The 26034-nt window shown below is 38.1% G+C and overlaps 1 protein-coding gene across 1 annotated transcript; it reads left to right on the forward strand.

Moving 5' to 3' along the window:
- The first annotated feature begins 18634 nt into the window (after nt 1-18634).
- Nucleotides 18635-22265, forward strand: LOC121505691 (macrophage mannose receptor 1). Its single transcript, XM_041781199.1, has 5 exons — nt 18635-18656; nt 18910-18988; nt 19307-19642; nt 20685-21002; nt 21374-22265. Exons 2-5 carry the CDS (start codon nt 18955-18957, stop codon nt 21766-21768), a joined length of 1083 nt encoding a protein of 360 aa, XP_041637133.1. The 5' UTR covers nt 18635-18656; nt 18910-18954; the 3' UTR covers nt 21769-22265.
- The last annotated feature ends 3769 nt before the right edge of the window (nt 22266-26034 follow it).

The following is a 26034-nucleotide window of genomic DNA, read 5'->3' on the forward strand; positions in this document are numbered from 1 at the left end:
AAACAAAGTCTACCCGTTACATTCATGTAACAACCACATTATAAACATTTCAAACTACCCAAAATGTAATTAATGAAACAGAAAAAAAGGTCAGAGGTCTAAACTGGGATTAAATAATGTATAGATCTGTATTAGAAGTAGTTGTATGAACAGTGGCATGCTTTAGCTTAGTTTGCTTTAGATTAAGCTAACATAGCTACATAGTGAACAAAACTATGTGACCCAGTGTAGCTGCAGTGACTTTAGCAAAGTGAGCTTTAGCAAACGTAGGTAATGCATAGCCAAGTTAGTTATGTAGGTACTGTAGCTATGGAGCTAAAAAAGCTTTGTTGCCTTTAGCTTTAGCTACGTTAGCTAAATTTTCAGAAAATAAAATGGTTTTATGAGACTTGCAAAACTGTGAAAGGTGTTCGGTCTTCAGCTAAGTAACCAACGTAGCTAACTTAGCTAACGTACCTTCATTAGCTTTAGCTGTGTTAGCTGTGTTAGTGTTTTTTTATGGAGGTGAAGCTTTATTACTGTAAGTAGACTGTTTAGTCAGCTATATCAACCATTTTGTAATCAGATTTTGCTGGTCAGATTTTTTACTTTTTAACTTTTGGTACCCTTACCTTAACTCTTGTGCTAACAGCAGAAGATTATATGATTTTTATTTTGAAAGTTGGAGTGTCTATTTCAGTCTTGGCAGATGTGGCATCTCACAGTAGTGCTCTGCAAGAGGGGGCATCTCAGAGCTGCAGTCTGTAGTCAGACTGTGTTAGTTTTTATTTTTACTATGAGCCCTACTATGGGCCTACTATGAGCCACAGCTGAAATTCATTTAGTGATTCAATATCTGTGATCTTTTTTTAGGTTTCCCGGTTGAGTTATTAGAAACACCAGTGGTACAAATAGTGAAATGTGTCATTTTGATCCATTTCATAACCTTGAAATTTTTTTTTTTTTTTTAAGATTTATTTTTGGCCTTTATTAGATAGGACAGTGGACAGAGTCAGAAAAAGGGAGGAGAGTGGGGAGAGACATGCAGAAGTTAGAGCCACTGGCCGGATTTTAACCCGGGTCGCCTGCACACATGGCGCGTGCCTTAACCACTCGACTACCGGCACGCCATAACCTTGAAATTGTTTAATTGTATTTATTTGGCTATATAGGTTTTTATATTCCTCTGTGAGACTTATTATTACTGCTAAAATTAACAAAAAATCAATAATGTATGTGATTTTTTAAGGATTTCCGGTGGACCTACACTAAACTCTAAAATATGTGTCGTTTTGATCAGTTTTCTACCACTCTCACAGTTTTTCTTTTTCTAAAATATATTGAATTTAAGACACATACACAAACTAATCCAATGACAAGAGAGAGAAAACTAAAAAGAGTCCTGTTCAATGAGTGCCCTAAAAAGCGTTGAAGGAATAAGACCCTCTAGACTGTTTATTAACTCTGAAGAAGGTTGTATCAGTTTGTTGAATATATTAACATGGATGTAAGTCAAAATATGGTTCTGTTATACTGAGAATCTGAGAACTCATTGCACAGATTTAACTGGGATGGGTGCAGATGGGGCCCAGTCAGTTGTGCAGAAGAAAAAACAGCACAAACTGGCAGAACAAGTGGGGTACTACTGTTCAACATCCCAAACAACAATGCCAGTGAAGCATTTTTCTTGGATCACTGGTGCTTTATGAATAGCTGCATGGAAGCAGAACCTGAATTATCATAATTAGGGAAGGGGAGACAGGAAGAAGAGGCAGAGGCACAAGGAAGGACTGGTTAAGATGGATAGAATGAGGTAATGAAATAGTGGGAGATTTATTTTGAAAGAGGATCACATGGAAAAAGTTGATCTTGATCTTACAGCCACAAAGGTGAAAATATGGCTTTGATTCGAAAAGAATAATCCGGCTTTTAACAGATATTGTAGGAGCATGGATGTTGATCTTTGTTAGCATCAACTTACAAACCAGAGGACTGGGCCAAAAGACCAAGAAAAGGTTAACTGGAGGGGAGATTGAAAGATGGAGAAAGGAAATACAGCCCAGCTTGCTGACTGATAAAAAATGCAGCAGAAAAAGAAGTGTAGCCGAATAACACAAAGAAAAGAAAAACATCATCCATTTAGTGCTGATGCAAACACTTGCTCCAATAAGTCCTCCGCTATCGATTTCACAGCCGGGGAGAATTTGTGTTCGATACGCCAAGTTATTCAGCACGACCATTCACCGTGACCATCTCAGCAAGGGAAAATCAATTAAAGTTAAAAATCAAATCTCATTTAATTTTGCCAGACCAACCCACCCTCGGCAGGAAGTAGTGTAAAAGAAAGTAGATGGTTGGAAAGAAGGAGGAGGGAAGACAGGAACCAACAAAGAAGGAGAGCTGTGTGGAAGAAAGAAAATTATGCCTGGGAAGAAAGTGTGTGTTGTTAGAGAAGAAAAGGCACCAATGAACAAAGAGTGAGTACAGGCAGAAAGTACTGGTTTGATGAAAACAATGAAAAGTGACTTGCTGCTTTCTCTTCGTTTGAAAGGCATCAACAGGCTGATCTTTTCTCAAACAGTGGTATCAATGAAAACAGCTCCTATGAACCACACACAATAAGAAACAGGAGGAACACTGATATGTTTTACGCAAGATAAATAGATACTGTAAGAGAACATTTTGGATCCATCATGAATCAGTTTTTTAATTTACAAGAACAAATTGCGTGTTCACTAAGGTTGTCTCAAGCGATCTCTGTGTGACCAGGCCTTTTTTTCTGTTGCATGACAGCTTGAGTGAATTATGCTAGCAGAGCAAACGCACCACAGTGTTAAAGTCAGATCAGTGACTTCAAGCTTGCAATAAGGCAGTTCCTGACATGTCATCCCTGTTGGATACTCCACAGTCAACTGCAAGTGATATTATTAGAAAGTGGAAGAGTTTAGGAACAAGAGCAACTCAGCCATGAAGACCAAGGTCACGTAAAATCACAAAGCAACAGGTCAACGACTGCTAAGGTGCGTAACAGTCACCAATGTTCTGCTGATTCCTTAGATGAAGAGTTCTGAACTTTTACTGGCATTCATCTTAGCACCAAAACTGTGGATAAAGTGTCGGATGGAGTGGTCTGATGGATCCCGGTTCTCTTTTTGGTGGTCACATGGGTGAGTCTGGGTTTTGTGGATGCAGGGAGCACGTTACCTGCCTGACTGCATTGGACCAACAATCTAAATGCTCAATGCTTCAGCATTCCAAACATTTTGGACAACGCTGTGCCTCCAACTTTATGGCAACTGTTTGGGGAAGGCCCTTTTCTATTCCAACATGACTGTGCCTCAGTGCACAAAGCAAGGATGAAAAGAGATGGTTTGATGTGGAAGAACTTGACTGGCCCACACAGATCTCAATTTCATCAAGCACCTTTGGTGTAACTGAAACAGATTTTGCACCAGGCCTTCTCGTCCAACATCAGTGCCTGACCTCATAAATGCTCTACAGAATGAATGGGCACAAATTCCCACACTCCAAAATCTTTTGGAAAGCCTTCTAAGAAGAGTGGAGGATGTTAAAGCTGCAAAAAGGGGGGCAACTACAATGTATTTGCAGTTCTTGTTGGTATAATGGACCGCTGGCTGAAAACTTTTGGCACCTGATCGTGATGCCCCCTGGGTGCCTCACTTTGTAGGTTCACTGGGTAAATCCAACAGGGAGGAGACCCCAGGGCAGACCCAGACTTCACTGGAATGATATTACAGGTGCATGTCAAAACTTAACCACATCAAAAGTACATTTTTTTCTAAATCTAATTTAAAATGTCGATCTTCCCTTTCAAAGTGAAATGTGCCAAGCTTTTTTTTATCTTGTGATTATGGCTTAAAGCCCACAAAAATCTAAAATCTACCATCTCAAAGTATTATAATGTCATAAAACATTGATAAAAAAAAAAGATTTATAACACAGAAATGTCAACCTTCTGGAAAATTATCAATCTGAGCCAATCAGTCTTGGCACTGCTGGGGTGTATAAAGCCCAAGCTCTGAAAGCAGTCTTCAGCTCGTCTGTATTGTTGAGTCTGGTGTCTCTCATCTCTTCTCTTGATGATTCCCAAGAGATTCTCTACAGGGTTCAGGTCAGGCCAGTTGGCTGGTCAGTCAAAAACAGTGATACCATGGTCAGCAAACCAGTTTCTGGTAGTTTTGGCTTCACTGTGGGCAGGTGTCAAGTCCTGCTGGAAAAGGGAACCAGTATCTCTATAAAGCTTCTGGATTCATGAAAGAATATAAATCTGGTAGATGGCTGACAGCGTTGACACAGGACTTGATAAGGCACAGCTGAACAACCCCACCAGACAGCCAAACCATCACTGCAAAACACTGGACTTCAAGCACCTTGGATTCTGTGAGTCTTCCTCCAGACTCTGGGATCTCGATGTCCAAATAAAATGCAATTTTGTCTTTGATTCAGGAGTGGGTTGACTCTAGGCACTTGACACTTGTAGCCCAATTCCTAGACCCATCTGTGTGTGGTGGCTCTCGATATACTCCAGTGTCAGTCCAATCCTTGTGAAGCTCGCCTCAGTTTCTGAATCTGCTTTCTTTGACAACCTTCTGAGAGCTGAGCTCATCTCTGTCGCTTGTGCACCTTTTCTTACCACACTTTTCCTTTCCAGTCAACTTTCAAAAAATGTATACTGAGATACAGCAAATGAGAACAGCGTGTAATTCAGCAACGTCCTTCTGTGGCTTACCCTCCTAGTGGACCATGTCAATGATTGTCTCCTGTACAACTGCCGAGTCAGCAGTCCTCCACATGGTTGTAGTGATGTGTACTGAACCAGAGTAAGAGAATAAAGGCTAAGGAAACCTTTGCTGGTGTTTTTAGTTAATAAGCTTATTGGGGCTTTTTTCAGGACTGGTAGGACTGACAAGAAATTGGACCTTTTCACAATATTGTTGTATTTTCCTAGCATAGGCGGCCATGTGTATAAAGGACAATTCTTCCATTTCTTTCTTATGTCACTGTCATAAAATGATTCTTGTCTCATAAATAGTTTGGAGTGAAAAGGCGTTAGTTCTGATTTATTTTGGTTTGTCTGCTTGAATTTTTTGGTGTCTAAATAGCTCTGTTTTTTCAATTGTAATTTCTGAAAAATCCCATCACTGCACTGTGCCAAGCTCTCTCTGCAGAATTAGCCTACAGGCAGTCAGAAGCTGATAGCATAATGAGCCACTGCCTTTGTAAATCAGCAAATTTGCAAATTAACTGATTAAAAATTTTCTGCATATTTCCAAAAGGATCAGAGGAAAAGTTGTGTTTTCATTTTAATAATTCATTGCAAAGTTGCTTTCATATTTTCCCTCATCTCAGTGTTGAGCCATGTGCATGCTACTTAAGAGAAAGAAAATAATGGATAAAACAAAGATGGAGGAAAGACAACAGTGAACAAAAGAGGTAAGACAAGGTTACCGGTGAGAAAATATGCCTAGAAGAACAAAAGTAAAAAAGTCAGAGACATACAGACAATGTTGAAGAATAAAGTCAAACTGAGGAAAAAAGACAGGTCAGAAGACAGGAGACAAGAGAACAAACGAACAGGGGTGACAGGGAAAGAAAGAGAGAGAGGGATATGCAGTGAAGAAAAACAGAAATGAAATGACAACTTTAAGAGAGGTTGAAAAAGAAAGAGTGGGAAGATGATATGGAGCCAGGTTCCAGGTTGGATGTGAGCCATTTTAATCTGTCACTCTGTGTTTTGGTGATGAAACTGATGGATGACACCCATGGGACCGCTAACTGTAATAACTACAGCACAGAGAAGCTCTGACACACACATTATTGAGAGATCTATCCTTACCGTATGAGAGTGTCAGAACTGGAGGCAGTAGTTTCTAGAACTGGTGTTGCCGCCCTTCAAATGACCCGAAAGAAGTGGAAAATCTAGTCAAGTTCCACAAAAACCTTTGAGAGCAGTCGGGAAATATCTGAATGCCGTAAAAGCGGACCAGCAAATGCTCTGCTGTTACAGATATACAAGCTCAAGTGCAAAAGTGTGCAGATATTGTGGTCTTATCATCCATAAAAGTCTTCCAAATTTAAACTGTGGAGGGCCTGATAGCCAAGCGCTTATGTTACCTCATGCTCAAAGGCTATAGACGTTGATAGTGAAAGCCTGGGTTTGACGCTCCTCACAAAATATGGCATGTTATTCCTCAGTCTCTCATCCTTGATTTTCTCAGTATCAATTTTCCTCAACTACAGGTATGGATACCCCAAAAACATTTCTAAAGAGTGTAAACTGGCATCTGGTCACTTTTTTGTCCACACTATCTTCCTATGACACCTTGGTCAATTCTGGCTTCTCTTCAGGTAATTTGGACTAAAACGAGACTGTAAAATTACGTTTAAATACAAGGTTTTGTTCACACTGCAGTTTTTTCTTGCTCATATGTGACTCATGACTGGTTATTTTTGACCATGTAAACAGCCCAAGTCACATTGAATTTGATCTTTTTGTGTCAGGTTTTGGCCACTTTCATAAGTGCGGCAAAATCTGATCTTTTCAAATTGATTGCAGTGTGAAGAGCAAAACAAAAAATCAGATCTGAGTAAAAGATAAGAATTGAGCGCAAAGGTCAGCAGTGTGAATGAGGCCTAAGAACATTGAAACAGAAAACAAAATCCAAATAAACCACTATCCAAAAACGTCAAAAATGAAATAAAAACTGGTAATTAATTAAAAATGCAGTTGAACACAGACAGATCATTTTAATTTGAGACTGTAAAAAACAGAGATTTGGTCATGTGAGAAATGTAACTGTTCATGAATTTAACAGTGAAAGAGACTGTTTTCCCCCCAACAGTTAAAGGGATATTTCTGTATTTTTGAAGTTGTGTTGTATAAAGTATCTGGTCAGCAATAGTAATGGCATTAACCTCCAGAGATTTCAGTGTGCATTGCCCCTTTTAGGAGAGTCTGCTGGGAGCAATGGCAAGAAAGCTATGCTAAACAGCACTACATACGGGTACAGTTGCTTCATGCAATTTAATGAGTTTAAGGTAATAGTTGACCTGATATGCCAGATGGATTTGTTTCACACATCGATCAGGAAAACCTCCCATAGACTGTGTCTGGGAAAGGGCAGAGCCTTTATCGAAGGGTGATCGGATGAACTTTCTGTCTGTCAAATCTTTAAAGGCCAAACAGAGCGACAAAACAACAAAAAATGAGGAAATGTCATCAGGTTCTGATAAAACTGACAGTATAGTAGCATCCCCGGTAATTTCTTCCGCCATAATTGTACCAGCCTCTTCTTGCTTACTTGGACATCAGTCCATCTTATTTCTAGTCAGAAATACCTCTGAACACTTACTTTAGGCCTCATTCACCTGACAATTCTAGATAAACATGTCATTTTTAGATATTTAAAATGATTCCGGACATGTCAGTGGCTTTTAAATACATGCCAGGATTTATTTTTTACAGGAAGTTACCTGAACAAATATGTTTAGATTTGAGATTTTTGCCTGTTGGGCTTTGAGAGTTGCAGACACCTTGATTTTATCTGTCAAATTTATTAAAAATAAAACTAAAGTTAAAGATAAAATGCTCTTGAACTTGCCATGATTTTTAAAAATGGATTTTTATGGTCTCAGTCTTGGCTTGGTCTCAGCTCGTCTCGGTCTCAGTCTCGGTCTCGACCCCCAAAAGTCTTGGCCTCGTCTTGGTGCACTCCAGTCTAGGATAGTGTGGTCTTGAGTACAACACTAATAATGGGCCAAAAACCAATGTTGGCTCAAACGTACCCAATATTGACAAATTTGGAAGCAATTTAGTTCCTCCCATAAAATCTGTGTTTGGAAGTATTTTGTGATGCAACTTTCAGCTACGTCAATCAATCAGTCTTTGTATAGCACCAATTCATAACTCACGTTATCACAAGATGCATTATACAGAGGGTGTTCACGGGTCTCTTTGAAAGAGACAACAACAACAAACTAAACTAAAACTAGTTATTTCATATGATTACATCATGTTTCATATTCCTTTTAAAACACATGTCATCCCTTCCCCCAGTGGTACAACCAGAGGTGGTAAAAAAAAAAAAAAAACATTCTGCACTTAAGTAAAATACAGATACTTGTGTGAAAAAAGACTCTGGTAAAACTGATTCAACTCCTTTACTCAAGTAAAAGAAAAAAGTACTATTTTTACTATCAATGATACAAAGTGGTTGCATTTTATAGCGTGATACAACAACTGAACAGCCTGCCATTGGTTGACAGCCCCTCACAAAGCATTCTGGAAAAGACAATTTGGCTTTGAACATTCAAGCTAGTGGCAATAAATTATGAAAATGAATTAAAAAGTTGATAAAAAAAAAAAGACATTCAATGTTGGTTATACCAGTGTGGATGTAATCTTTAGACTCCCCAAAAACTCATCTAAATTCCAGGCTTGCTAGAGAAAGCATGGATAGCATTAATGGAACTGTGCACCGGCTAGTTTCAAGAGGGAAAAAAGACAGAGGGTATAATTCATGGTTCAAAAGTTATTTAACTTTTAAGAACCTGTGTCCCTTCTTGTGTACAACAACACCGATCTGAGAGGTTTTTAACAGCTTTGGCACATCCTTTGTTTCTAGGTTGAAACAAGTAACAAGCCTGTTTTGACAATGTAAGGAGTTTAAAGTACAGACATTTGCGTTTAGATGTAGGGAGTAAAAGTAAAGTGTCATCAGAAAAACACTCAGGTAAAGTACAGAAACCTAAAAAAGCTACTTAAGTACAGTAATAAAGTGTACGTTTTTTACTCAGGTTGAAAAGCTGTAAAAAGAGACTGAGCATTTATCTCAGTACAGTCTGTTGTTTGCCTGCATCTATAGGCCATTTTACTCTGAGTCTATTTTTGGGTACAAAAGTTTTAGACATTAAAAAAGAAAACTGATATGTTTTTCTCATGTTTGCAAACTGACAATAACATTTTCATGCGTCATTTTTTTTTTGCATCTATCTAAGTCATTTAAATGGGGGATAGATGATGCAAATAAGTATCTGCTATTCCCCTCCCTCCTGTGTCTCCTCCTCACACTGAAGCCTCACTTTAAACACAGTGAATTGCCTGGGTTATATGTAAATATCAACCATGGAACATAACTGATAGTGAGCCAACATCTGTACTCACAGCCACACAACAGCGAATGAATTAAAAAGTTGCTCACCATCTCTCCAACTTGGCACAGTGCTATGATGTGCAAGCTGGCGTTGTATGAAGCTCTCTGTTAGGATGGATGAATCTGGTGTGCTTTTTCAAGGAGTGAAAGAGTCACTGAATCATCTTCATGCTTTTTTCTCTGTGAGCATGACTCACTTTGACATTTTCTATGCATTTTCATAGTAAATGCATATAAAACGCACCTGACTCAGTGGGTAAGATTTTAGTGCATGACGTTTTTTTCGGATTACGGACCAAATAAACACATGCCTTCATTGGATTTAAGTGGCCAGTCAAATTCTGTTTCTTTTTAATTCACTGAGGGGTGAATTTGACAGCAGAAAGCAGCTGTGCTATTACACTGTGGGTGCAGGCTATTTGCTGGAGTTGTCGGTCTTTATGTTACTTCAGCCCATCACAGCAAGAACTAGCCTCAATACCTTCTAAAAGTACGTTATAACCAATGTCGTGCTTGTCTTTAGTCCTGAATGATTAAAAGAAGTGGGCTGTGGCTTTGTCTCTCTCAAAGCAGCAGCTGTTAGTCCCAGATCACTATGCTAATGTTTAGTTAAGTGTCTGATGATAGAACTCCGGTTCCTCAAACATAGAGCTGATCCAATTTCTGAAATGAATAAGGTTGAGGGTGAAATCATGGAATATAAGCAACAAAAACAAATTAAAATCAAGGTTAAAATGCATAAACCTCCTTCCTTTACTGCACATTTTACCAATTTCCTTGAATTCAGTGTAACTTCCGTGTGAAAATTAAGTACTATATCGCGCATACTTCGACTCACATCACCGTTCCTGCAGAAATCTTACACGAGAGTAGTGAGTTAAGGATTTCTCTGCATTAGTCATACTGTGTGAGCTGTTTGGCACTTTGACAGCTGGAGCCAATTACTAAATGAAGTGCAGACGGCTTTGATTGGAGAGTTGTGGTATAAGAAGTTATGAAGTAAAGAAATGTAGTGAGAAATCACAGCTTGTCAGACGCTCTATTACAAACCAGTTGCTTGTGAAGAAAGAAGAGACTAAAATAATCTCGCCATCATTTAACATTTTAAATGATTTAGCCTTCAAAAATAGAAGAACTATTCTAAATTGTCTCCTGGGGTGCTCAGTTCTATCAACAGTAATTATTCTGACAATGGGAGCCCACGTTTTTGTCTCTGGGAGGCTCAAAATATTGTTCAGATAATGACTGTGCTATTTTAAAAATAGTACAAAATCAATATGAGTTCTTTCATTTAAAGCCTACTGGGACATGTGGTTGTGCTTCAGGTAAGCCAAACATATCAGTGGCTCAAAAAGAACAGTAAAACTAACACAGCTACTGATTTCTGTTGTTGTTTTCTCCATATACCTGCCTTAACATAGAGCAAAGACAAATGCCAAAGTGCATCATCTATTGACCATGTGTAGACAAGCAAGTTTGGCTTTTTTTTTTAGCCATAAGAGGCAGACTATGGCACATCAAAAGTTAATCTATGAGGTTGATTCATAAGAATGCAAGAATGAGATTTGGAGCAGAGCATTTCAGGTGTTACATCTGTGGGTTTGATCTTCATGAAATAAAAAAGTAATATGTACTAGTAGGGATGGGGTTAAAACTAGGTTTGCTAGTACAGGATAGTTACAAAATAATTTTAGCTGATATCGATACTCATATTTAGATGTAGTTCAAACATGGAGCTGAGCGAAAGTTCAACCAGATGACTTTTTCTACTCATTCATAAGTCACCACTCGTTCATATCTCTTCCTTTTCCATTCTCTCTTCCCACTCTGGTGATCAGCTGATTATGTGCGTTCACTCCCTTAAGTACTAAGCTAATCAGATTCTGCCACAACCTCATATGACCAATCATCATGCACCTGTCATTCTCTCTTTCATAGTCAGCCAGTTGTTTAAGTGTGGATGCTGCAGACCTCCTCCACCCCAGCCACCTCCATTCACGTAATCAGCATCTGGTCCAGATCCTCACAGGTCTCCTACTCATCTCATCCTGCATACCTCAGTCTCCCCCTCCAAGCCCCATCTTACTGGTTCCTGGGCCAGCTTCTCAGAAGTCTTGCAAGGTGCGACGTGAGCTCAAATCTTAGCACTGTACAACAAATTAAACCAAACTGCAATACTCAGACTCTTAGTTTAGGCTGGGAGTAGCGTGTACTCACAACACTGGTTTTAGCTGCTGCAGATGAGTTATGCTCCCCATCTGTATAGATCATCGCTTAAAAGTGCTCCCAACCTTTGTAGTTAAATATATTTACCCAATGTTGAAATCTGAGTCAAAAATCACAGAAAAAAAAGGTTAATTGGCAGACTAAATGAGATGACAGATGGTTATACTATGATGTATTCAAGGTTGGCTCCATAAAATGCATATTTGGGGAATGCAAATAAAATTTCATATTAAATATCAAGAACAAGAAAGTTCTGTTTTTAATGTGAAACTTCAGTTCATTCATTTGTACTGACAAGAAAATGTTAATCAGCAACAAAAAAACACTGTAACAGATGGAATCATGGCTTTTTAAAACCTTTAACTGGAGCTCTACTCAGCTTATACAACTTCTGTTTCAAATATATTGCTTTCTCTTTCTGACAAACAGTAGAACATGTCAAGAGTAGTATTGATAAGGAGTCAGATCAACCAGGAATATCAATAAGGGTATCAATTAGTGGAGGGCAGTAAACTGGTATCAGTGGCCAAGCGGTTGCATGTAAGGCTGACATCACCAAGTCCATTGCCAAGCGCTGGATGGAGTGGTGTAAAGCAGAATGAGACTGGACTGTGGAGAAGTGGAAACATGTTATGTGGAGGGACAAAATCGCTGTGGGTAGTCAGATGGGTGAGTCTTGGCGAATACCTGCCTGACTGCACTGTGCCAACTGTGAAGTTTGGTGGAGGAGGGATAATGGTATGGGGCTGTTTTTTAGGGTTTGGTTTAGGTCCCTTATCTCCACTGAAGGCCAATCTTAATGTTTCAGAATACCAAGACATTTTGGGACAATGCTATGCTTCCAACTTTGTGGCAATGGTTTGGGGAAGGTCTTTTTCTTCTAACGTGATAGTGCCCCAGTGCACAAAGAAAGGACTTTAAAGACACAGTTTAATGAATTCTGTATGGAAGAATTTGACTGGCCTACACAGAGCCATGATGTTTACCCCATCGAGCACCTTTGGGATGAAATGGAATGGAGACTGTGAGCCAGGCCTTCTCATCCAACATACTCTACAGAATGAATGGGCACAAATTCCCACAGAAACACTCCAAAATCTTGTGGAAAGTCTTCCAAGAAGAGTGGAGGCTGTTATAGTGTAACGGTCAGGTGGCCAAATACTTTTGTCCATATAGTGTATCTGTAAGAAATATAATAGACCACATGAAGAGACACAGCCTCTTCAAAGCAGCCTCTCCACTCCAGACTGAGGCACAAAAGCACAGAATTGAAGCACTGACAGCAAACTATAGACACAGTAAAAGGATCATAGTGTGCGGCTTCACAACTCAACAGAAAATGTTGAAAAAAAGAGTCCCTAAAAGCATCTTGGGTGCTTGCACAGCACAACAGGCCATTCACTGACTCTTTGGATTGACTGCCTTTGGATAAAAGTAACATCCACATCACTGGAAATCCAGTTGTTGAAGCACAGGATAGGTTGCTAATATTACAGTGTTTCTGTCCATTTGGCAATTTTCTCCACTGTGTCATACTATTACTGTTTGTTGCTTTAAATCAGCCTTCTGACTTCCTCCATTTGCACTTCTGTCCTCTCTTATTCTCGTTTTCTCCTTGTTCCTGCTGTCTCTGACACTTGTTGACTTCACATTCAACACGCCTCCTCAGGGAAAACCCACTGCCACCTTAAAGTGCCTTTCCATTACCCTGAAAACTCAGGGGAATTTCAGTGAGATCAAGCCTTCAAGGGCTGTGAGAGTGAGTCAACAACCATGCCTTTGCCTTGCATTTCACTGTGATTCATTATGTCTTTGTGCGCACCTGGTACAAAAATATTAGACTTTCATTTAACCCAACCTATTCAGTTGTTTCAGTCCAAATTGTGTCACTTTTCCTTGATGTTTTTGATCTTTTATGTCCAAAACGGTCAAACTTGCTTGATGGTTTGAATAAATGCAACAAGCAACAGGAATGCTATGGTAGATGTCTTATATTTTTACCCATTTCCCCTATTTTCATCCATATTTTGTCAAACAGCCTTTGTCACGATGCAGCACCAAGGAGCTGCTGTGCTTAGTAATGCAGAAAACGATATGGAGCATTTCATAACGTGTGCAAAAACAAGAAATGCATGGCTAACCCATCAATTTTTCATTTTATATAATTTCAGCATAAAGCATGAATGAGCTGCAAGCAATCTCTCCTCCTCCTCATTTCTTTGTTCTACTCCTCTTCTACACTTTGCTGCCTGGTTAAAAAAATATCACTGTTTCCATAGAGACAGAGTTTCTGCCCAACATCTTGAGGTCAAAGAATTGTAAGAAGGGGAGAAATGACAGGACAGTCAAAAATACAAAGTTCTCTTGTTATGCTTCAGAGACTTTAAGCAGAAATTTGGATCCAAGGGGAGTTTGACATGTTTCCAGGTCTCCAGAAAGGGAAATAAAATCCTTTTAAAATGAATTTGGAAATTTAGTATGGAGAAATGGCAGAATAAAATCAGATGCAATAATTTAAGACGCATAAAGATTTACATGCCTACATATAACAGTTGAGACATACTATATTGGTCTGATGTAGGCACAAGGGATATAAGGACTCCACTAGAGTGGATCCATATGTGAGCGCTTTCTATCAGAATGCTTTGTGTTTGTGCAGGCAAGGTCACACATTTTTTTTATAACCATTTATTTGCTTGTAAATGCAGAATCTGGTGACTTTCTAGTTTCCATCTGAGATTTAAAGGCAGGATTGTGTAAGTTTCCTTGACATGCGTAAAGGAAAAAGAGACTGACACACTCAGCTGTACTGCAGTGATGGAGCCTGTGAGTCTTATTTTATTCACAGTTGATCCATAAACATTGACTATAGTGTTTCAGGTTTCCAGGGATGGGTTTCTATCATTTTGACTGACAGGTATCAACAGGTTATGAAAACTGACAATGATAACGCCAGTGAATATAGAAGTTTTTGAATGAGAATTTCATGTATCAGGGGAAAAAAGCCATCAAAACCTACCTGGCCCTCTGTGAAAAAGTCACTGACCCTAAACCTAATAACTGGCTGTGCCATCAGCACAGGTGGCAACAGCTGCAAGCAATTATTTGCATAGCAGGCAATGAGTTTGTTATATCACTGTGGAGGAATTTTGGTCTATTCTTCTTTGAGGAATGGTTTTAACTCAGCCACATTGGAGATGTTGAGCTTGAAAGGCTATTTAAGGTAATGCCAAAGCATCTCAATCAGATTTAAAGGGATATTTTACAGATACCCTATTTAATACTGTATAAATGTATTTTAATTAAAAAAAAATAATAATAATAATAATATTGTTAATTCATGCAGTAACCTATTTATTTATTAAATTAATTTATAAATTAAATTAACAATTAATAATAATTGTAATATTTTTTATTTAGAGCATGTAACTGGTAGCCAAAGCCTGCATTGCAAAGTGACAAAAACAGAGGCTTTCTGGGTAAAAATTAAGATGCTTCAAAAGCTTCCAGTAGTGTGTATGTTTGAGCCAATTTTGTTTTGTGGCCCATTTTTACCAAGAAATCGTTAAATTCCGCAAGGAAACTGTACCCATCTGCTACAATGTATAACCTAGCTTCTTGGTGGGTACAACCAGCGAGTCCGGAGGCTAATAGCACTTGTTCTTCTGCATACCTCATAATAATCCCTTTCAGTCTGGACTTTGACCAGCCCACTCCAAAACCTTCATTTTGTTTTCATTTATTGGCTCTCACTGTGGTTCACCAGAGGTCCAAACACTTAGAAATAGCTTTGTAACCCTTTCCAGATTCATAGATGTCAGCAACTTTGTTTCTCATCTGATCGTGAATTTTTTGATATGGCAGCATGATTTGCTGCTTTTTGAGATCTTTCAGCCTACTTCACTTTGTAAGACAGGTCCTTTTTGAGGGATTTCTTGATTCAACAGGTCTGGTAGTAATCAGAAGCTGTGACAATTATGCAAAAAATAAGAAATCATGAGGAGGCAAATCAATTTAACGGCAATGTACTTTGTTTTCTGTTTAGCTGTTTTCAATGGACTTTTGCCTCATAAGTGCTCCTCACATACTACTGTTGAGTATACTACATGTTTAAGGGCAGTTAAAGCTAAGAAACTGGATGTGATTGAAAAGGCCTTGAATCATTAAGAAGCCGTCCTTTGAAGAGGATTTACTGCAGATGACAGAGCTGACAGTGCACTGATGTGGATTTAGGTAACATGTGAACTTTCCATCATGACACCCACACACGTCAGACACGTATAGTGTTCATGATACAATGCACCCATGGGAATCTCTGGTACTATGTGGTCTGATGTGTTGTCGTAATGCCGTTAAGTCAACAAGCAGACACTAAGTGAATCAAACGCAGATTTGAACATGTTCAAGTGCTGTTACAAGGGTGCAGAGCAGGGGGGGTAAATTAAACCAATCTTCATTGTATTTGGTAGCCATGTGGAGTCAAGGTCTTTTTTTCAGTGTAGTTAAAGCTGTGCTTTGTAATTGGATAAGCTTGAAAAAGCCAATAGCTAATCATTGGTAAGAATTTTGGGGTGGCATATTAGATATCAGATGCTACAACTGTGATCCAACCCAGTCAAAGGGGAGATGTTTCGTCTTTACATTCAGACACAAAACAAGAGAAGAATACACAAAATGCCAGACTACAACTTACAACACATTCAAGCACTATCTTCACGCTCTACTGCTGGTCAAATTTCTGTGATTTGAATCATCTTGCATGCACAAGGTGAGAATTGGAGTACATGTCCTTGTAAGTATTGTTACTAATAACCTTTGTCCGCCTCAGGAATCAGTCACCTTTCGCAAGCCGCCGCAGCATCAACAACAGTATTGTTCTTAAATTGAGACAGCAAAACCTATTTGCAATTCTGCTGCACTTCTATTACAAAGTCAAATATGAGACTGCACACTGATGAACAAGAACAACTCTATCTGTGACCCCTGCTTGTGTACTGTATCTTTATGTGCTGCTTTGAAGTATAGAGATGCAAATTGAAGAATGCAGTGTTTCTATCTTTAAAGCTGGACGAGGTTAAAAGCATTCCTTAGTGTTTTTTTAAGGCTCAGAGGAAGAAACACAATCTTAATTGCACTGTAAATCACATTTTGTGTGTTTTGTACATCACAGTTTCACAGTTTTAGAGTGAAATGTGCATTTGGGATAATTATGGGTATGAAGTGCAGCCTTAAACAGAATTAAGCAAAGGGAATACGAACAAATAAAACTGCAATGCATGCAAATGATGTTTGTTAAAAGTAGTGACATAAAATGAGAACTAGATAGGAATTCATAGATCTCAAAAGAGGAACTGACATTCAAATGACCTTTACATCACCAGGCAAGCCAATGTAGAAAGACTAAAGGTAAATATTGACTGAAAGCATGATTTAGATGTATTTGCATATTGTTTCCTGTTACACAGGACCATTCATAGATGCCTACAGTGTCTAGGTTCTGTTTCATCTGCCCTGGAATTTCAAAAAAAATGTCTTTAGAATGCCATGAAAACTCCTGAGAGTGAGGGGTGTAAGACACACCCACTCTCTCCTTCCTGCTGTCTCTAATCAGCCACAGTATCACTCACTCCATGCTGATGACAAGCTGTCCTAAGCATTCAATTTAGACTTACCATAAGCTAGTGTAGAATAAGGATATACCCGTACAGTGCAGAACATTTAGGCATGTCTGGCCGTAAATTGAGGCTGAAGTAAGGTGTCAGTCTGGCGAGTAAGCCCACCTGAGTGCACCATCGGGTGGGAAGGAAGATTGACATAATCTTTGTCATGCTCTGGATGTCTTTGCATATTACCAGGGAATGGGAAAATATCTATTGGAAAAAAAACACCACACCTTTAAGATGGAGAGAGGGGCTGGATGTGGCAAGTAAGCATGGCCTAGGGCTGTGGTTTTCAACATGTGGGTCGGGACCCCATTGGGGGTCACAAGACACTTAGAGGGGGTCACCAGACGCCTTAAAAAACTAGGAATATTTTTGAAATGTTTTTTCCCACCGAATTTTATGACTAGTATTTGCCACTTTTCATCCATTTCTGCACAATTTGGATCAATTTTTGCCTCTTTTTCACCCAGTCTTGCCACTTTACACCAATGTTGCCAAATTTGAACCCTTTTTCATCTTCAGTCCCCAACAATTTTTCCCAATTTTAACACATTTTTGCCACTCCAAACCCATTTTAGTCAATTTTAAACCCTTTCCACCATATTTTTGTGCCTTTTTTGCCAATTCTTGACAAATCTAGCCACTTTCCTTCTATTCTTGCCTGTGTTGACCAATTATTGCCACTATTAACTCCTTTTTTACCAGTTCTTACACCTGTTTGTGCCCATTTTATACAGTTTTTAACCACATTTCACTATTTGAAAGGCCAGTTTTTGCAAGTTTAAAACACTTTTTGTCATTTTTCAATCCCATTTCACCTAATGTTCACATATTTTTGTCACTTTTAACCAATTCCTGCCACTTCTTCATCTCCTTTAACCAGTTTTTGTACATTTTTTTTTTGCCACTTTAACCCCGTTTTGCCATTTTTTGCTTTTTGCCACTTTGCCACTACTTTTACACTCAATTTCACCACCTTTTTGACATTTTTAACCCATTTTAATACTTTTTTTTTCTTAGAAAAGGAATTTACATTTTTAAGATGGCTATACACTACAGCACAAAAAAGAGATCTGTTGCTTTGATGAGAGTGGTTATTATTCAGGTTAAATGTTAAACTTGAATACTGAAGCTTAACTTAACAATGGACTATGATTTTGCTGACTCTGTGGGCCCCCAGTTTGGCTAGATCCCAGAAAGCACTCCCTTTTATCCTCCCTTATGGGCGGCCTTGTCTGCACATGACCATTCTTCAATGTGCATGGCTGTGTTCAACCACCTTCAAGTACAGTGGGGGTCCCGGTCTCCAGCACCTTTATTTTTGGGGTCGCGGGCTGAAAAGGTTGAGAATCCCTGGCTGAGAGTATCATATCAAATAACTACTTGTTAAAAAACAGTTTACCCTCCTGCTTTATTTAGGACTGTGTGACTATCATCAGGTCACATTTGGCCGTCTCTAGTTATTCATTAATCCATTGCCATCACTGCTTTTATTATGCACACATTCAGCTGGCGCCTTTAGCACGCTTACATCACCCTGATGCTGGAGATAAAAGCTGTGAAACACTGAATCACATTCACCAAACTGAACGCACCCTGCCTCACACCTCAGCAGGTAAGAGAACTTTTAAAACACAAGCAATCTAATTGTTATGATGAATTACACTTTTGGTCAAATTTTAAACTGTGCCTGATTTTGCACATTTTTTTGATCATCTGAATGCAAAAATGACAGCTTTGAACCTTTTTCATTCCTGGTTAACTTTCTTTACAAACTCAATCTTTAAATTTTAACAAATGTTTAGGATTTTCTGCAAAGAATAATGTGTTTTACAAAAACAGTGATAAACTTTTATTATCTCATTAAGTTAAGCGAGTCCTTCAACACTGAGACCATCACCACAACTGGAAAGATGCCCCGCCTGATCCTGATCATGATGTGTTCAGGTGAGATTCACAGTCCTGGTCTGATGATGAAAGTCTTTACAGCATCAATTCTCGGAAAAGTTTCTGAATAATTCTTATTTCTGCCTTGTTACCCCTGCGATAATATGCAATGACAATGAAATGTACTCCAAAAACAAGTCAGGCTCTCTGGAATATTTGAAGCAGGCACTGGATTTTGATTCAGTTTAGTATACATTGTTATTGAATTCTTGGTCCTAATTTTACAATACATAAGTTGATCAATTTGACTGTTGCTTTTATAAGCTGTAATGCAAAATGAACACAGACTAAAATATTATGTTGCATGTCTTTATGCAGGATTTTTTCACCTTACATTTGCAACACGCCGTCTCAGATTCTTCCATATTAATGAAAGTGACTTATCCTGGACTGCTGCTAAAGAATATTGTCAAAAAAATGACAATGCATCACTGGTAACTGTGTATGATAAAGAGGATGCCAAATTCATTGGCAGCTACACTGAAGGCTATAACAACACATTGGCAATTGAAGTCTGGCTTGGTCTGTATCATCCAAACATAGATGTTGAAACGGGCGAAGGAACGTTTGTCCAACCAAAATGTGGAGCAATTGAGAACAATGGCCTGAAATGGTTTAATTGCTCAGATGAGAAGTGGTTCATGTGCAACGAGAGTAAGTTGATGCATATTTGACATCTTTTAAGGAAATATATTTTGGAAGAAATAGGACATGATGACAGAAAAACTAAAACTACATAAAATAACCAGGCGAAGAGGCTGGCTCTATAATAAATTGCAGCCATCTTACATTAGTATATAGTAGATGTTAATGAGACACTTATCTCCCAAGGCGAGATTTTACTTTTTTAAATTTTGTACACAAAACATATGACTAGAAATGTTTTCTTCAATTCAAGTGAAAGGCAAAATGCAAAGATTGCAGCTTCATTCTGAAAAGTTTTAACTATTATTGAACTGATTATCATTGCAGATATATGCTGTAGTTTATATATTGTTTAGCCATGACCCAACCATATATTTAACAGCACTTCCTATCAAATATTCATGCATGTTAATAACATTTCACATCCTCAGTACTTCACCTACTATTACTACAATTCCAATACCTATAAAATAAACAGTAGCATTTTGATCAGCCAGAACTATATTTAAATCTTGACAACATGGCTAAAATGTGGGTATAACAGACTGAAATGTAGACCCAATTTAGGGTGACATCACAATGATCATCATAGAAGCTGGGGGCAAAAGAGAGCTCAGCATGACTAGCAAACAGAGTGTTCGCCATGTAGGAGACTTAAAATGTTGTCCTGTTGTCATTAATTTTATGTGTGTCAGACTTGTTTTTATCAGCTCATTCTGCAGAATTTCTGTAAATTATTACTTTGATGTTATGTTCACATGAACATGAGCCGTAATGTACGCTCAGTGCTTTCCTATTTCGGGAGATAGGTTGTAGGAGTTTTGTGTACACAGGTGTATTAAAATTAGTGTTTCATTTCTGTGAATTTCAAACTCTAACTTTTAGCTTTCCACTGTCAAAAGAGTTTCAGTGTTGTTTGGGTAAAACTGCAATGATACTCACTTTATAAATATGTATAAACAACATAAAAGCCTGTAGAGTGCTACATTTTGTTACCCTTTTTGTGGAAAGAGGTAAAATTTACATACATGTATGTGTTTATTCTTTGCAGGTAATGACCATTCTGTTTATAATATAAGTAAGAACTGGTGTCGGGCTCGCCAACACTGCAGACAAAACTACCATGCTGACTTGGCAAGCAAAGAAGAAGCAGAGGCAAATGGAACAGGCCTCAGTTTTTGGATCAGAGATCGGGAAGATGAGTGGTCATGGCAGGACAAAGGCTGCTCTTCGTTTGGAAAATGGTGTAGGGTTAACCAAGGGCCTGTACAAGGCAACTGCACAAGGGTGGGCATTAAAAAAGATTCCAGCTGTGTAGGGCTCACAGACCATGGATGTGATAGTCAATCACACCCCTTTTGTTCCAGTGGTAAGTAAAACAAGTAAAGCTTCTCTTTCCAGTTAAGGATAATCCTGGACCCAAGTGATAAAACACTAATTTAGACAGTAACACTAAATGCTACCTGGCTGAATATTACACACTGTACCTTTAAACAATAAATGAATATGTTTGTTAATGTTAATGGTTAACTGATTTTAATCAACACTGCATCAATTTTGACTAAATCAACCTCAAATGACTTCATAATGTATCATGTAATTTTTCAACTCAAATGCGTTTTTATCTCTTCATTATTTAATTATCAGCTAAACTCTTATCGTTACATTTTTGTGACTTTAACCCTTCATACAGTGTGTGATGGTAATATAACTGGGTTTTATCCTTTGGTTTCCTCTCAGGTGACGTGAGGATCAAGATCATAGAAAAGAACTTACCATGGGAAGAGGCCTATTACTACTGCCAGGTCCATCACACCCGTCTGCTGTGGATCAAGGATGACAGAGATCAGGAGGCTGTGGTCCAATGGCTGAATTACACTGTTGATACTGTAGGTGATCGGTTCTGGATTGGTCTGAGACAAAGTCGAGTGTTCGGATTCTGGATTTGGTCCAGTGACACAACAGTTGGGGAATCATACAACACATCAAACTGGATAAGTGGCAAAACACCTCAGCTGCCCATGTCTCACCACTGTGGCCTAATTCAAAAAGACACCCAGAAGTGGGGAGATGAAGACTGTTCATGGCCACTACCCTTCCTCTGTGAGGAGGAGATTGAATACATGAACACATAGTTATGATGGGGGGATTTTAGAAAACATTTTAATCTTGAATCAATGTTTAGTTGATGGCTGATTATTATGATTAAATACTGCGATGTAACTCTGTTATTCATTTACAAGTTTTACATTTAGACAGTTATTTGTTTATTATGCAACTAGTTGTTTTGCTTCTGCCCTTATTACAGTTTTATTACTATTAAGTCATTTTGATTGCTGTATGCACTGCTGTATCTTACCATCACTGACTTGTGAATAATGACACAAACTTTTCCTGGTGAGCACTGAAGTGTTGCACTATGCTCCCTGTTGATTTTTGTACCAGAGCATCCAAAAGCAAATATTAAAATACACTGTTGGCTGCAGGTAGAGATTATGGATGGACTGATAAAATAATGCAAGTATATTTGAACATCTTAACTATAAATTAGAATTTTCTTGTTGTACCTTAAACTTGAACCAATAAACTTTGAATATGAACATTTCAGTTTCTACTTTTCACAAGTAGAAAATTAAAATGATTAAAGAACCTTGCAATCTTATAGCAAAATTCTAATTTTCTTGCTCCTTTCTTTATTCTTATTTAAGAGTCTCCTTCTTTATCCCCATATATTTGTTTGGATTGCACTGTTTTTTCAATCTGATTTCTGTAAAACTTCTGAAACCATTCAAATATGACTCGTTTAGGGAGGAAAAGTAATCATGGACAGATTTGAACAATCATGGACAGATTTGAACAATGGATCCAAACTTGGTTGAGGGGGAAAATCTAATTGGTCTTTAATTTGAGAAAGAAAAGGTGGTAAATGGATGAGAAGTGTGTGTTTCAGGTGTCTAACACTGCCACAGCTCACATGCTTGCTTCTGTTATTATTATTGGTTTTGTTGCACAGAGTGATGAAGTAAATTAAGAATGTGACACTCTATTAAAATGCAGGGACATTTGATTTAAAAGGGTCTTAAAATGCACTGTTTGAGACAAGACATAAACCAGGGTGCCATTTTTAAACCAGAAGAAGGACAATTTCTAAAAAATTTTAAAAAACAAAAAACAAGTACATCTCGCAACAGGCCTTTTATCTATAGCCAGATACACACTGTGTGCTAACTTCAGCTTAACTATCTACTCCTTAAATGGATGATTTTCAGACATATCTGATACGTCTTTTAAGAGCTGGCCATTTAAAGTGAACCATGAGAGCCAAGGTCTATGGTTTGGTTCTATCATAATGAACAATTTCAGTAAAATAAATGCAAATACATTAAATATGACTCAAAGCATTGATAATTTGGTTGATTTAATAAAAGTGATTCTTATTAAAAGGAAGGATGCATGATATCAGGGTTCTTTTACCATTTTATAAGTAAAATTTAATGCTTTTAAAAACCTTTTTAAGACCTCAACAAATATAATCTAAGACCGAAAAATAACATATTTTACATAAACATAAAAATTTCTTTGTAATACTTACTTTATTGCCTCCTACAATGGAAATCAAAACTTGAACGTTTCCCATTGGTTCTGTGTGTGTAATTACGATGATAATAATATTAATACGTAAACATACACACACACAATATTTAACATTTATCATTATATACTTGGTATATGGGAGACTGAATTTAATTCAGTGTTCAGTGAATTCAATTCAGGTTTGTTTTATTACAAACAGCAGACATATAGTTATGATACAGGATGCCCTTGTACATTAAAAATGTTGGCTTTGATACTAAAATACTTTATGCAGATAGTAACAGTACTGTTATGTGTACTATTCAAGTCAGTCAATGGTCACTGTGGTCTTTCTGTGTGCGTGGCCTAAAAATTGAATGCTAAACTTTGCAAATTAAGCTAATTATTTTCTATAGATTTACTACCTGATAAAAACATGTATTTTGTGTTAAAATACAGCATATCTAATGTGTATTTAGTACATAGCTTTCATTCTGTGCCTCTATTTACAGCTCATTAACCCTAACGTGAATGTTTACTGTTGCTATGGCAACAAATGACAGCCCACATTAGCAGCTAGCCTTGGCCAACCGTCAACAGCAACCCATAATCACAATTCAGCATATTCAAACAAAATAAACCATATCTACCGATAGTTACACCTCTTAAACTCTGAGCTAACGTGTTGTTACCTGTTAGATTGTCAAAGTGACCATAGACCTGTTACCTATCAGTCCTCTGATGACTCTGCCCAGATTGGGAGCAATGAGCACCGGGGGAGTGTTGGTGTTTACAGCGCTAGCATAGGAGCTTTGGACCGCACTAAACATTACTAAATTTAACACAACATAACAACATATGGCTTCTCACTAACGCTGCGCGATAGATCCTTCTTGATGAATGAAGCGACATAGGCCTATGTCGTTTTATTTTCACCACAGGTGAATGACTTGCAAGCTGCGAATTGGGGAACTTGGCAGCAAAGACGTCACGTATGCACTCATTAGATTTAAATGAATTGTGCCTTGTCACGGTGTGTAGAACCCACAGTACCTCTGCCTTTTGGGTGTCTGGTGGTGAAATTAATCTTGTGATAGCCGACTGAGAGGTGGCATCCGAACTTGTAACGTCGTTAGGTCGTGCTGCAAACAATGCAGGGATTAGCCTAGCCCCGCTATGGCTTGCTGCTGCCACATACCATTGTGCTTTTCTCCTTTCATGTGCGACTCGACAGTTTTGAGCCCAATGGTCCCTAATGAAAAAGTCTTTTTGCAGAATTTGCACATTGCCTCATTGATATTTCAGCCAGCGCCAACCACCTCCTAAATGCATCCTCTTCTATCCACTTGTTGCTGAATTTGCACTTCCGTATCTGTGCATTTTGAACTGGTTGACAACCATGCAATGGCAGCACGCAGCCCAACGTCAGCGTCTTTAGCCGACATACCATAAAACAACTATTAATGGTGGAGACTCTCATTTACAACAGCATACTAAATTAAACAAATACACACTATCAGATGTTTTATGGTGGGCCACTGTGCTTTCCTATAAGCATTAAGCGCACCAGCTGAAAATTTAATACCGTAATTACCCAGATTTTAATTTAAGAATTTTTAAGACTTTTTAAGGACCCGCAGGAACCCTGGATATTATCTGGATATCGGTATCAGCAGATATTAGTTTAGAAAGAGAAACATCAGCATCAGCAAAAAGGAAAATTTCTAACAATATTAACAGCCGATATTTTGGCTATTAAAAATCTACCAGTGTCAGCTGTAAACATTGGCCATGTGAACAAATATGTTAAGGAGATTCATAATCATTCCTTACACTTTTAAGTGTGTTTTAAAGGCGTAAATTGCTTAAATTGTTCATCCTCAAACTTACAATGTGTTTTTTCAGAACTAAGTTTTAGGTCTGAACTACATTTAAGTATTGCTAAAAATATTTTGTAAATATTGGCAAAAATTCAATATCATCCCTACAAAAAAGAGCTTGAATACCCATCACTCTAGCTGAACATTTATTATTTCACTGCCTGCTGTATTTGCTTGCAAGATACATCCTAAAAACACAGAAACAGAACTTTACAGGAAATGTTCTGATGTTGGTCACAGTTCACTGGGAAGTGTAAGATCTCAGGCTGTGCACAGTTATCAGAGCGCAGTATGAGTAGATAAATCTGGAGTTTTGGTCTTGTGTCAACAACGTTGAAGTCGTACAGCAAACACTGACATTAGACCACCACTGTTAAAGAGTTTGATGTATTCACTCTCATAATCTATATATAACCAGATATCCAGCATGAGTGGATTAGAAATTAAGACATTTCAAAATGGATCTGCAGGACTTTTAATTAAACAAAGGACAACTTTTCGAGTCATATTTTGTTATCTAAGTTTAATGTACTGATCTTGTCTCATCTTTGTGAACCCAGATCTCATCTTGTCTCGTATTGTCTTGTGAGCTAAGTTTCTCATCACACCCTTAGCAATCTATGTAAGCAAGATACTTTAAAGCTGTATTACAGTGTTACTGTTTTGGTGTTTTAATTGCAGTAAAATGAAGGTTCTTCACCACATACGGCTATCCAAAGTATACAGCTCAAACCAAAAGTTTACATACACTGTATTAAAAGACACATAACCTTTTTTTGTCACTGTCTGACATGAAATCAGACTCAAGCTTTCCTGTTTTAGGTCACTTAGGATTTCCAAAATTATTTCTATTTACTAAATGCCAGAATAATGAGAGTTTTTTAGAGATGTTTTTTATTACTTTCTTGGATGTGTGAAGCCCTAAGTTAGCTATGCCATTAAATAATT

The sequence above is a fragment of the Cheilinus undulatus genome, linkage group 23 (assembly GCF_018320785.1).
Source record: "Cheilinus undulatus linkage group 23, ASM1832078v1, whole genome shotgun sequence".
Taxonomy (NCBI): Eukaryota; Metazoa; Chordata; class Actinopteri; order Labriformes; family Labridae; genus Cheilinus; species Cheilinus undulatus.